We start from the raw sequence: 14,320 nt of genomic DNA, 5'->3' as shown, positions 1-14,320 counted from the left end.
GCAGTATTCTTTGATTATGTACACTAGAAGCAGGAATGTGGCAAAAATAATTAAATACAGAGTTAACTAATAATTCTGAGAGATAATCGGATTTCTTTTTTGTAACTGTGTATTCCCTAGTGGTTTAAACGTCATAGTTTTGCTAGAAAGCAAAGGCTAATTGTTGGTTGTAACTCAGGTTCTTCACATTTTTGCATCTTTCCATAGATTATAATGAGGACTTCCTAGTAGTATTCTGAAAAGCATTTCCCAGAGGAATGTATTGTCAACTCTCTTACCAGTGTAGTACTGGTCTAGCAATTAAACCTGGCACATAAATGTTGCTAGGCGAAAATTTCTTGCTAAGGAACAATCTAAGAATTTGTGATTCCTGTGCTGATGGAAGCTCTGTGCATATATAATGGGATATGGGCCAGGAATTAAAGAAATTCCATGTTTCTTAGAACAGAAAGGAAGTGAACCAGATTTAAAAACATTTATTCTGGAAAGGGTGTTCTTGGTCTTCAGGTAAATTTCCAGGGTGAACTTTAAAAGAAAAATTTGTTCTGAACATTGAAAGGGAACAGAGAAAGAAGGCACTGCACACATAACAAATACTGAACTTGTCTTTTACTGTGTGTCCCAATGTCTCCCCTGCCAGCTCAGCTGTGACTCCATGTTGTCTGTTGGAGCACTAAGCTTGTTCATAGTCAAATAAGTTAGTTTTTTTATCCATTAAACTACTTTACAAAGTCTCTTATTTTTTACATTCCAATAGAGCTATAATAATGAAAAAGAAAATGTATTAAAAAAACCCCAACATATTGTAAAATCCGACTTAAGTGACTCCCTATGGGCTGGTTTTAAACATGTCATCAGAGAAGCACCAGCAAACACTCTCACCACATCAGAGGTTAGGCAGCTGCTGTAAAATTCAGTTATATGATCTAAAATAAAATGTATTATTGTCTCCTTGGTAGTTGGGATGCTTTCAAAAGGCAATTAAGCAGAGATAGAGCTGGCCAGTGTGACATCGCAATGCTTAGAGTAAAAAGAAATGAAGGTGGTTTGTGTTCCTTGTGGTGATTTTTACTCTAGGGGATGTTCAGTACATATTGTTGATGTAATGTTTGTATTTTATTTGCAGCTCATCCTTTAAGCCCTTCTTTTAGTGACCAAGCATCATAATGACACTATCCATGATTTTGGAAACATCTACCACGTCTGTTCATTCCATTGAATATAGGGTGACCAGATGTCCCGATTTTTATAGGGACAGTCCCGATATTTGGGGCTTTTTTTAATATGGGCTCCTATTACCTCCTCACCCCCGTCCTGATCTTTCACACTTGCTATCTGGTTACCTTAATTGAATACTAAATAGGTTCTGTATTGACAAATATTAGTAGGTTGGGAAAATAAAACTTGTTTCACAATGGAGATAGACAGTAGTCTGTTTGGAAATCTAGATGTTATTTAAAGCTTAGCTTCTCTGTGAGGTAAATGTAGAACCTGGATACCTATTTTTTGGGTGGCATGCAGAGGAAAAAAACTACCCCTTCTAAGTTAGCAACATAATTTACTTTTTTAGCTGTATTGTCTTTGCTGTCCTTAAGTAGTAATAGCACAAATAAAAACTGCTTAGTGACTGTTAAGATTGCACAGGACATACCTCACCCAAAATCTTAAAAGCATGAAAATAAGGGGGAAGTCTCCAGCGTTCCTTGCCACCCTCAAGTTGGTGCTGTCAATAACACACTTCAAGCACTCTATAAGGTTTTTACTTTCTTCTGTAACAGATACTAAAAGTGCTATATCCTCACTTCTTCAAACTCTCACTCTGATGCAAAGCCTCAGCAATGTAAATGAAGAATAACAGAATAATATATGCAGGGGAGCTGAACTGTTAATACAAGAGCATATGAGGTCACTTAAGATTTTCTGCATGAAAGTGAGAGTCTGATGAACTTGCCCTATCTTGTGCATGGAGGAGGAGCAGGGGCTGGGGGAATCACTGGAAAAGCTTCTGGGACTGGTCATTCTCTGTGGTAGGCTGAAGCTGGTGCCTACGGTCATTTGGTGGCTGTAGCCTATGCCAAGGTGCTGTTGCTCACCAGCTGCAACCACTGTTACATCGTGGAAATGGGTCTCGGAGTATCTCTCATGTTGCTGCAGTACTATCCCATAGCTCTGTCATGACTTTCTCCAATATCCTTCTCTTTCCCTCAGGATAACTTGAGCAGACAACTGCAGGGACCTCAGCCCCTTTTGGACTGAGAGACTTTTGTGGGAGGAGTATGCTTATGGAAGATGGATGATCTAATTAAGGATAGGGAGTTTGGGACTACTCCTGAGTTCTCTTCCCAGTTTTGGGTAGGAAGTGTGATCTAGCATGTTAGAATAGTGAGCTGGGAGTCAGGATTCCTGTATTCTATATCTGTCTCTGCCACTGACTCCGTGTATGAACCTGAGGACCTGTGCGATGGTCCTGCTCTCTCCAGTCACCCTGACAGCTTGCATTGCTCTAACCGTTGTAATAAATCCACATGCTGTACGTATGGGCACAGTAGGGTCCCCAACAGGGATGGAACTCAGATCTGTCAGTTCCAGAAATGCAAGGGAGGTGAAGGAGAATGTCATCAAGGCTTTTATCCTCTCTGTGGGTGGCAGCCACATCTGCACAGTTTTGGCTATAACTCCATACTCTTGCTTCTCCTATGTTCCTTAGCCATTTAATGCACACAATAATTTTGTTTAATGATTGGTAAGGTTTCATCAGAACATTCCCATCACACTCATAAACTTAAAATAAGAGAAATATGATGCTAAGGGAAACTAATGGTGACACTTATAATTCTTGAATCAACAGATAGGCAGATCTGAATTTCCTGTATTTGGGAAGTTACTTTGCCTTAACAATGCTGAGGTTTCTTGTAAGGTTATGTTTAGAGTGAAGATTTCATGAAGTTGGAATATGTGTTTATTTTTGTTATCTGTTGGAGATGCAAGTGGAAGCCTTCTGTTGGATGGAGTGTAGTATTGACAGCACTTAGGCAATATAAAATGGGAAGGAATGCAGAAGACTCCCTTTATTTCCAAGCTTTTAAAATTGTGGGTGGATACAGTGTGTCCACATGCAACCTTATTGTCACTAAATGAAGTTGTTGTTTTTGTATTAATAAAACAACTGGACGTATATGCCAGCAACAAAACCTAGAAAATGAGGAATAAAATATGGGGAAATCTTGGGAGTGATAGCTAGTTTACCAAATTTCTTTTTCCTTAGATTTCCTTTAGAGAATTTTTTTATTTTTTTTTTAAACAAAATACCTGTGTTAGACTGCCATTTAAAAATAAGTCATTTCTCTTCAATTAATAGAGCATGGGTAGATTTTCCCACGTTTTGGAGAGACTCACGAGGGAAAGAAATACAAAACTCTAAGCTCATTATTTTGAACCCTGTGGCAAGATAAGCATTTAAGAATATAAAATTTTGGCAAAACATTTCTCCCAAAACTTTCTATATAAATATAACATTTTAATTCTGCATAATTAATGAACTGAATAAATTACAAAACGGTTAACTCTCATGTATGCTGTACTTTCAGATGCTGCTAAAGTAAAAAGGAAGAAGATGCAAAAGAAAAATAAAGCACGGGATAAAGTTGCCAGGAAAAAACAAGGGAGTAAAAAGAAACTACTTGAAAAGAAAATAGAAAGGAGACAGCAGGAAGATAGATATGACGTTGAGAGAAATTCAGAAAGAAATGCTGACAGAAATTTGAGAGATCCAAATAGGAGAGATGATCTATCTAAATATCCCTATGACAGAGATGATGCCGCTGACAGGAACAGTTACCGGAGTGGAAAGGACAGGTATCATGAAAGAAATACAGATTTAGAAAATAAACACGGTAATTCCAAAAAGAAGAAAGCAGACAGAAGAACTTCTTTTTCTGATAATGAAAAGGACAAACACTGCACTAAAGACAGTGTACATCACAGTAGGAGAAAAGAGAGGTCAAAATCTAGAGAAAGAAACCGTATTAATTCAAGTCCCAGAGAGGAAGAGGAGCAGGAGAATCGATATCGGAATGGTGCAGAGAAAGGCCCAGAGAAATATAGCAGATATTCTGACCAATGTAGAGAATCCAGGAAAAATGAGGACAGACGAAGGGAGAATTCTCCACGTAGGCGAAAATAACACTGTGCCACTGAGTTTGAAATAAATGCTTTTCTGTGCAGCTAAAACTGTGTATTTTTAACTCTATTACTGAACTTTCTTTTAAAAAAGGAGCTTTTGTACAAAGTGCAAGTTTGTATTTGTAAGGTTCATTGGCCTTCTTAAGGTTTTCAGTACTGAATCTTTTATAATCACTGTATGTGAAGAACCCTTCTGTTAAATTTCTTCTTTCGAAGACGATTTTCATTTGAGAGAAAGAAAAACAGAAGCTTGCTTATATTTTGTGAATAAAATTGTTGAGATCTCACTGAAATGAATGTTTTTATCAACTTAACTTCAGATGTTTCGTAAATATTGTGTTTGAGTTATAGTATCTGAAAATGCTACTTTTTAGTTTTGTTTAGTAGTTGACAAGCAGAGCAGTCAGATTATTGTACAGAGGTGAGAAATTTCATATTCCTTTATATATATAACATAAGGACACCCTGCATAGTTTATGCTCTTAAGATGAAAACACACAAAACAAATTAAGGAGTCTCAAGTATTTGCAGGTCACCATTCGGTATAAAAACATAACACTTTCAAAAAGCTGAGCAGAAATATTGTAAAATGTTATGCTATGAGTACAGTTTAAAATCTCAACTGGAACTATGAGTAATGTCTTCCTATTTCTGTGATGCGTCTTCTCAGTGAACTTCAAACCTAAGACGTAAGGTTCAGATTAGTGTTAAGTGAAAATCTTTTTTCTTCAGTCTTTTTATAAACATATCAGCACAGACAGTGCAGACTGTATAAGTACACAACCAACAGTAGAGACCTTTAGAGCATGTTCTTCAGTTTAGATTCTCAGTTAAACTTGGAGGCAGATGTGAGCACAGACCTCTGAGTAATCTGATATAATATAAATTATTGTTTTTTTCCCTTAAGACACAAAAAAAATTGCACCTGTAAACATCACAGTTTGAAGTTTTAGAAACTTGTTGTTATATTACTTTTTAATCTTTTTACTTCTGGAAGATTTTAGTTTCTTGGACCAGCCTGTCTTAGCTTGCTTATAAAGATATCCCCCACCCAATTATTTTTTTCAACCAGTGAGTTTGATTGAAGGTCATACAGCTCTGATCTCTGTCACTATAACTGCCATGCCTTAGCAGGACCTTACTCAGTAGGCACGGGACTATGTGAAGAAGTGGGCTATGGTACAGAAGATGCTCCAAAATTCCTTCCAGAAGTGCCAACAGGAGAATAATTAAGTTCACAAAATGTTATACCAGACCAGAAAAAGTAGTTGTAGAAACAGTTAGTATAAATCTGACAGACCCAAAATAGCTGAGGCAGTTGTGTGTGTGTGTGTATGTATATATATATATATATATATATATATATATATATATATATATATATAAACTAGTTATATATATTATTAGTCACCTGAGAAATCAAAATAACCTGATGAATATGGCTGGGTAATGAGTAATACCTAAAGAAACAGAGGGTCCCTTTGATATAAGGTGTATAAAGAAATAGTGTAGGTATATACAATGGGAGATTTTTACAAAAGTAACTATTGAGTCAGTTCTATAGCTTGCCGTCACTGCTATATAAGACTGACTTTTCTCCCTGAACTTTTTTACAGAATGAACTAAAATGCAAATTGCTGTGAATCTGAAAACTTTCGTTTTTCAGTATTCAGTCTCAACACTTTCTATTTTATTCCCTGTAATGCCTTGAACTAAGAATCCCACTGAAAAGGTTAATTCTGAAAGAATGCTTGTGACAGAAGAATTCCGGTTGGTGGTTGTCCATTAATTTTCTTTACATCATCAACTCTCCACAGTATGCTGTTGAGTCATAATGGCCTTTTCTTGATAATAGTTGTGTTGAACAAGCTTATTTACTACCACACCATATTTTTCCAAATTTTGCAATAACGCTTACTCCACTATGTTAAGGGTCTGCTAAAATGCACATTATAAACTCTTTTTTACATACTGTGTATCAGTTAGTAGAGCCTTGAAAAGGCACTTGAATAAAGGTTAATACATAAAACAAATTCACTTTTTTTTTTAAATAACTCTATTTCTGGCATATTTCAAGAAGTGCTAGCATAAATTCTGGTATTGCTATAATTTTTTTTGACTTTTTGCTATCGGCAAAATAATTTGCTAGAGTAACATTAGCTATGGTTGTGGTTACATACAGTCTGTATCTGAAATAAAGATGACTTTTGCAAAAGAGAAATTCATTGCTATTTAACATAAATGTGAACATTTTACAGTCTCTCTCGCAAAAGATGTATTTTTTTTAAGAAGACCTTTTGGCTTCAATTTTGTTCCAGTTTCTTTTTATGGGAGTGTTTTTCATAAATTTCTCTCTACTTTTAAAATAAAACAAGCAGCTTTTATTAAACAAAAAAGTGTTCCCATTTTGTGGAGGAGTGCAGTTGGTTCACAGGAGAGATGGAGCGTAACTCATGTGTCAGCTCTTTAGTGTCACCATTTTGTTGCTAGCCATGAATCAAAGATGGCTATTTCCATTTCACTAGATAAGGAATTGCGTTAACTGCAGCTTTAAGCAGGATACTAATCTTACTGTTAAAATTCAGCCCTTATTTCACTATTGGGAGGTTAATACTGTTAAAAACAATAAAACATAACCAATACATGTCTGTTCCAATATAATATTTTATCAAGTGATTCCTGCACCAAGCCCATAACTTCTGGTTGAGCTTGAGCATATTTTTTAGAAAAAATCCAGTCTTGCTTTAAAGACTTCAGGCAACAGAGAGAATGTACCACTCATGTCCCTAAGTAAGTTGTTCCAATGGTTAATTATGGTGACTTAAAATATGCCCAGATTACAAGAAAGGAATTAGTTTAGCTTCAGCTTCCTGCCCTTGGATCTGATTGACTTTCTCTGCTAAATTAAAGAGCCCTCTGCTATCAGAAATCTTCTCCCCAGGGAGGTACATATAGGCCATAATCAAATCACCTATTAACCTTCTCTTGAATAAACTGAATGGATTGAGCTCTTTTGCTTTCTCACAGTATGGCTGATTTTCCAGACCTTGAAGCGGAGTGGGGTGAAAACTTATTAATACATTATAATTCATGGAGAGAGAGGAACAATATGGACATTTTTGCTAAGTATGTTTTTGCCAATAAGGTAGTGTAAGATATGTATTTAGTGCTTCACTTGTTAGGCACAAGGGCCCAGATCCATAATGGTACTTAGGCACCAAACTCCCAGTTTTAGGGTCTACTGTGATCCATAAAACTGTAAAACCCTTTAGATGCCTAAACTAACTCAGTGTCTAAATTTTTGAGGTAAAAGTTTCTTGAGCACCTAAGTTTTCTGCCTGTAGGCATGTGAACTGCTGTTCTGCTTTAGGTATCTGGGCACATATCTCCTGCTGAAGCCCAGAGTGATCCAGGAACCTGGGGAAGGTAGGGGTTTGTCCACCTACTTACATATGGGGCCCCGTCAGAGACTGCTTACTGCTTTGGGTCTCATTCAAAATCTGGCTGGTGGTGGGGCCTACCTTATAAATTTTAGCCCCGCGGTTAGAGCACTCACCTGTGATGTGAGATGCAGGTTCGATTACCCTTTCGAACAGAAGGGGAGAGAGGATTTGAATAGGTGTCTCCCACCTCTCAGGAGCGTGCTCTAATCTCTTAGCTATGAGATGTGGGACTGCCTCAGTCTCCTATTGAAGTTGTTCCACTGTGTACAAAAAATGAGAATAATTGCACCAGAGAAAAAGAGACTAGTCCAGTAGTTAGGGCACCCACAGAGGTGGGAGTCCCTGAACTCCAAGAACTCTATCCAAAGAGGAATACCATCAACAGGAGAGATTGAGAGCCCAACATCAGAGTATCCCATAGCGTAGTGGTTAGAGCACCCTCGTCAGAGGTGGAGACCCCTGTTCAAATCCTTCCTCCCCCTGCTCCCCAAGCAGAGGGGGGAATTGAACTGGGTTTTCCCGCATCCCAAGTGAGTGCTCTAACTGGGACAAAAAATAAGGTGGCCATCCTCCCACTCACACCCGCTTTGTATGGAGTGAATCAGGCATCCAACTGATACTCACAGGAAACAATTTAGGCGCCTAAGCTGCCTGACTCCAGGAGACAGGTTTCCAGTTGTGGATTGCTAGCAGAGATAGGCTATTAGGTGCCTCCCTACAGCCCAGACTTTGGCACCCATCTTCTTCATGGGTGAGGCAGGGCTGAGGATTCACTCCTTTTATCAAGATCTCCCATTGGCTAGCTTTGGCGGCTCCCCACCTAGTATGCTGGCTTTTGTGGATCACACTCTGAGGCATCTGTCCCTCCCCATTCATTGTTTAGGGAGCCAAGGTGCCTAACTCAGGCTTTGTGGACAGGGCCAGATTTACTCTCCTGTGGGCCCGGGGCTATTAGATTTTGTGGGGCCTCTGGGGGGGTTATGTGTGGGAGTAGGCTCAGGGCTGGGGCAGGGGATTGGGGTGCAGGAGGTGGTACAGCTCCGGCTGTGGAGGTGGGGCCCGGGTTGTACATTAATCCAGCCCTGTTAGTGGCTCACAGAGTTATTCTTGTGATTTTCTGTGGGCTTAGAAGTTCCAGGCCTAAATTCACAATAATGATCATTTACAGAAGTGTTTGTTCATGCATTTAACTGTAACTATTACACTCTATGTAATAGTACAATAGTTCTGGTTCTTTGTCAGGGAACCTGAAATGCCTATGTTAATAAAACTTGTGTTCAGTGTATAATTTCAGATCACCTTACACAGGTTATGATGATTTCTGCCTATGCATCAGGATTTATTCAAATGATATAATAATGGTGGTGATTGGGTGATGTGCAAGATACAAAAAGAAAGGCAAAGGTTAATCAAACATTTAAATATTCAATGGTATACACTGATTTACTTCTATTGCAGTATCACTAAAGCCAGTGGTCTGTGTTCGTGGGCCAGTTTTCTAGCTCAGATGCAGCCAGTATTGGTTCTTTGCTTAACTGTAAACAAAGGAGCTGTTCATTTTCAGAACAATGACATTTGTTTAGCAAGGCCTTGCTCAGGTGAGCATCCATCTGCCAATTTGATTCACATGCTGATTGGGTCGGCCCACTTTCAGCTTGAGCTAATGCATGTGAATTTCTTTCTTTAGGCACTGTCACAGTTGGTGCCTGTTTTCCTCCATGTTCTGTCTCCAGCAGAGCTTCTGCTCTCTCATTTTGTATTCTCTTTTTATTTCCTTATTAATCCTAAATATTTCAGTTCAGAAAAGGGATCCTCTCAAAATGCATAAATCCAAATGAGAATCTGCCTCTCCACAAGTCGAACTGGATCACTCCATAGTGTGAACATTCCAATAGCAGGATGGGCCACAAATAATAAAAATTCCAGAAGGACGGACAAACAGCAAGAAACAGGCTGTTTTTCTGGCCTATGTCACAACACTTACACAGGCCACTGAGAGTTGAAACAGGTAATAACATCTAGGCTATCGTGTTGCTCTGATCACATCTAACAAACGGGATATCAGAACACTGATGGCTTTCTTGGGGTTTTTTTTAATTATTATTTGTAAATGATGATTCTTGTGACTATTTTCTCTTGATTCTCCTATGCTCCATGGTGGGGAGACAGAGCATCTGGTCTAACAATAACTTTGGCAGCCTTTGGCTGCTCAGTGGAACTCAGTACAGCAATCAATAAGACACCAACTAGAGGAAAGTACAGAAACCCAAATGGCAGAAGAAAGAGAAGTTATTCTGGCGTTTCATGAACCACTGCTAACTTGATTTGGAGATACAAACAATATATTTGTTGTGGCAGCAGCAACTTATCCATTCAGAGAACCATGGGTAAGTCAATGGTATTTGCCTAGCTTTCCAAATACCCATGAAATCTCAGCCCAATCTTGGCCTTAGTGTGGGACTTGGGTATTTTGTTTCCCCCACCCCCATCAATGAGCCTTAGACGATCTAGGGCCAATACAATTTGTCTTCTCCCCTCAGATCTCTCCATTTACCCTCCTTTCCATCCAGCCAAAGAAAACATATTTTTGTGGAAACAATGCACAACTTCTTATCCAGGCTCATTCCCCAATTCTTGTTATGGAATGGAACATAGACATCTTGAAGTATCAAGTATCAGAGGGGTAGCCGTGTTAGTCTGGTTCTGTAGAAGCAGCAAAGAATCCTGTGGCACCTTATAGACTAACAGACGTTTTGCAGCATGAGCTTTCGTGGGTGAATACCCACTTCTTCGGATGCAATTCACCCACGAAAGCTCATGCTGCAAAACGTCTGTTAGTCTATAAGGTGCCACAGGATTCTTTGCATCTTGAAGTATTTGGAGTGATATCAAGATGCAGTGGAGTCTTAACTACAATGGATTTCTCCACTTTCAATGGACACATCAGAATAATGTGTCTTTTCTCATTCAGGAGCTCTACTCCCAAGATTACCTGTATACAGCCCTGGATGCCTACTTGTATATGCCTGTTCAACCATCCCATCAGCCTTTGCATGAAGGTCTTCTGCATAGTTTGTCAAAATTATAAGGCATGCTGGATGTTGCTCTCAATGATCCTTCATGCTATTTAATACATGGTCATTAATTATTTTTACACATGCCTGGATCAGGGCTGATAATCTTTATACGTCAAAGCACAGAATACTTGAATGATGCTGCAGGACTGAGTGACCCAGATGGTTTTGAATGGGCATGAACCAAGAGGATCAGGTAGAAGGAGCTGACCATCTCTTTTGTATCTGAACTTACATGCAATAAGTTACCTTCCAAAAATGGTTGTAATTGAATGTCTTGTCCCAGAATAGTGCATGGGTTCAACACTGGGGTTCAAGACTGCACATCTTTACTCCAAAAGCCCTTGCTGAGTTTCTCCTGTTGCTCACTGTGGTGACAATAGAGGGGCCTCAGTTTAAAGTACCCAATCAATTCAATGTTCATACAAAGGATAGTTCTTCCTGGATTGTCTCTGGAATTCATGGCTACCATGACGACCACTGTTCTGCCCTCTAAACATAATTTTGTCACTGTTTTGGGTAAATCTGCCTTGTTGGCACTGTTATTGATCCCCATCTTCAAGTCTGAAAACCATTGTTGAAATACTGGGACACTTCTATTCTATTTAGGCTATCATACTGTGCAAATCAAGGTATCCGAGTACTTAACTGACTGGTAATTTAGGCCCATACTTTAGACTTCATTAAAAAACCTAATATATATGTATCAATATTTTTTAAAATTTTACTCAGAACTCTTTAGGTTAATATTGAAGTAATTCCTGTATTGTTTGAACAACCAACATTGCAGCACTGTGCTATTGCATGGAAAAGTGAAATTGACTAGAGGGCTTTTCTTGTTCCAGTCCAAGCTCAATAAATTGCGCAAATAGAGAAACAAGGTGGGTGAGGTAGTATCTTTTATTGGGCCAACTTCTGTTGGTGAGAGAGGGAAGCTTTTGAGCCACATAGCTCTTCAAGTAAGTTGTGTGTGACTCGAAAGCTTGTCTCTTTCACTAACAGAAGTTGGTCCAATAAAATATATTACTTCATCTACCTTGTCTTTCTAATATCTTGGGACTTGCACAGCTATAACTACACTGCATTGCATAAAATAAACATACTACATACGTATTTCAAAGTAAATTGGATTTTGAAAAGTCTCTCTTGCAACAAAGAATTGTTAATATTACAGGTAAGGAGATCTATATGCCAAAGTATGATTTTTTGAACCTGAAAGTGTCCTATTTAATTCATTTTGGATTTTGAGAGTGATCCCTTTCTCAACATTTGAATGCAACGAACCTTCTAAAATAGTTAATTATACATCTGACCCCCCACCACCAAAACAAAACAAAAATGTTGGTCAGGGTGGAGTATTTTTTCATAACTCCAAAAAAGATTTAAGTGCATCCCTATCATTAAGTTTCCTTGTGCACCTTTATAAATATAAAGGAAGGCAACAGTTTGAACTTTATTTACAACTCTCAAACTGATACATTTTCTTAGAACAGAAAAAGATTTGAAACCATAATGTGTCAAAGAATTTTAAAGCATAAATCTGATATAAGCTATTTAGTGGTAGTGGTTTATCAGTAAAGGTAACTGACTCCTGTTATTGTCTAGTAACTTACAGAAAACAGGGAAACTTTTCCTTCTACGTATTTTCAATTACTATAGTTTTCCTTTTGGAGGATTAAGTTAACTAGGATTTTTTTAAATATATTCTTAATAGTTAAAAATTACTTTTGATTTCCAATGCAAAAGCATCATGGTAATATAAACTAACTCTAGATTAAATAAATGCTTTGGACTGTTCACTAGGTTGAAAGTGACATGACCAATTTATTACTTTGTGAACTAGAAAAGTTAAATTAACTTCCTAGGTATTCTGCCTTTATATTTAGTTTTCTTTTATATATTTTCCCTAAGCAAGTCTATAATTTGGCTGTGAGTAGAGTCAGGGAATTTATTTTCCTGTTTGCTCCTTATGACTATCATCATGCATTTTGTACAAACTGCTAAAAAAAAATAATAATAAAAAAAAAAAATTGAACCCCTGGTATTCATTGGTAAAACCTGTTTCTCAAAGGCTAAAATAACTGAAGCCATTAAAAAAATTGCCACATCTTGAGTCTAACTCTAAAAACCTTTGTCTATTTCATCTGTTTTCCTTTTGAATATCTTTGTAAAAATTTGATGATCAACCACCTCTCTGAGAGGAGAAAATAAACCACCACATTTAAAAAAAAAAAAAAAAAAACCACACCAAAACCACAAGAATACAGAGAGAGAATTCACCTTTTAATCAAGAAGTGCACGTGGCAGGTAAGCAAAGTGAACGCTCACAAGTTTTTCCCACATTGACAGAAGCATGTAGGTGAAATGCTTATAGGCTTTTAGCTCACTTGACTGCTATAATTGCTGCTTACTAGCTTAATTTAAATTGCATTTTTCCTTTATAATTTTTGTGCCTTTGGCTTTTTTTCAGTAGAGGTGCTTTATGCCTCAACCACCTATTTGATTTTTGCTAGTTGATTTCAACAGCTCATTCACTTTGAATTATTATGTAGAATTATTACTAGTAATTATTTTTGTTTTAGAATAGACCTTACCATTCTAAAGGATAGGTTTTTTGATACATAGCCTTATAAACTACTTCTATTTGCATTAATACTTAAACAGCTGCCAATTGACATTTTGAGATACCCAGTTGAAGACACAGATTTGGGCCTAAAAAACCCATTTTAAATTAAATATTTTATAGAGCTGAAAAAAACTAAAAGTCTAAATAGGTGCCCATCCTGTACATTGGGCACCCATTACCCAAATTAATAATCCCAGTATTATATTTTAAAGGAACCATTCTGGTTTGGTAATTTTAATATTAAAATATCTTTTCTGCTCTTGATGTGTATGTGCATCAGCAAAATAACTACAATATTTTTTAAAAAATAAAACATTTAAGGACAAATTCTGCCATCCTTCCACTGAGTAGTATTTTACTTCCTGAATGATCTGATTGTGAGTCATTGCAATGAAATCAGAGAAAGGTACTTTTCAATCCTAGTTAAGAGAACCAGAATCTGGTCTTCAACTTTTTGGGCAATAGAACCTTTACTGTTTTTCCTAAAACATGGTTTAATTTGAAAAATATCTGCCTACTTTTAAGACCCACGGTAAGCTTTTTTCCTTGCCCCACATAGCTGAAAATGTGCACTGCCTCCCTCTCTGCCTTGGAGCCTGATTCAAATCTCACTAACCTTAATTGAAAAGTCTCCCATTGAGTTAAATGGGAGCTGGATCAGGCCTTTGATCTGTGTGGTTATGGCCACTTTGCTATTTCTGCCTCTCTTATATTTGGGTTGTTCAGAATTCCCACTCTCATTAGACTGTTGCTCCTGCTCCAGTTATAGTTTATTCTGTCATTTTAGTGACCTATTTTTAGAGCTACTGTTTTGTTTTTTCTCTGCCACATGCAGTGTGCTAACTATTCAAAAGATGGGGAAGAAAAACATATACCAAAAATACACTTGCAAAATACATCCTGAAAAGTATATTCTTCAAGTAGATGCAGCCATGTATTCCACCTAGGTGTGTGCACACCCAGCAAAATGCATGCTGAAAAGTATATATTAAGAA

The 14,320-nt window shown here is 37.6% G+C and overlaps 1 protein-coding gene across 4 annotated transcripts in view; it reads left to right on the top strand.

Annotated features, from left to right (window-relative positions):
- Window positions 1–4,469, top strand: part of CWC22 (CWC22 spliceosome associated protein homolog) — a 47,812-nt gene extending 43,343 nt beyond the window's left edge. For all 4 annotated transcript variants that reach the window (XM_045033060.1, XM_045033057.1, XM_045033058.1 and 1 more), the window contains exon 20: window positions 3,588–4,469. In XM_045033060.1, the coding sequence (XP_044888995.1) occupies window positions 3,588–4,183 (596 nt within the window). In that variant the 3' untranslated portion in view covers window positions 4,184–4,469. The remainder of the gene's footprint in view (window positions 1–3,587) is intronic.
- The last annotated feature ends 9,851 nt before the right edge of the window (window positions 4,470–14,320 follow it).

Source organism: Mauremys mutica, chromosome 10 (genome assembly GCF_020497125.1).
Source record: "Mauremys mutica isolate MM-2020 ecotype Southern chromosome 10, ASM2049712v1, whole genome shotgun sequence".
Lineage (NCBI taxonomy): Eukaryota > Metazoa > Chordata > Testudines > Geoemydidae > Mauremys > Mauremys mutica.
Note: the sequence above shows the minus strand (reverse complement) of the source record. Positions and strands in the feature narration are given on the sequence as shown.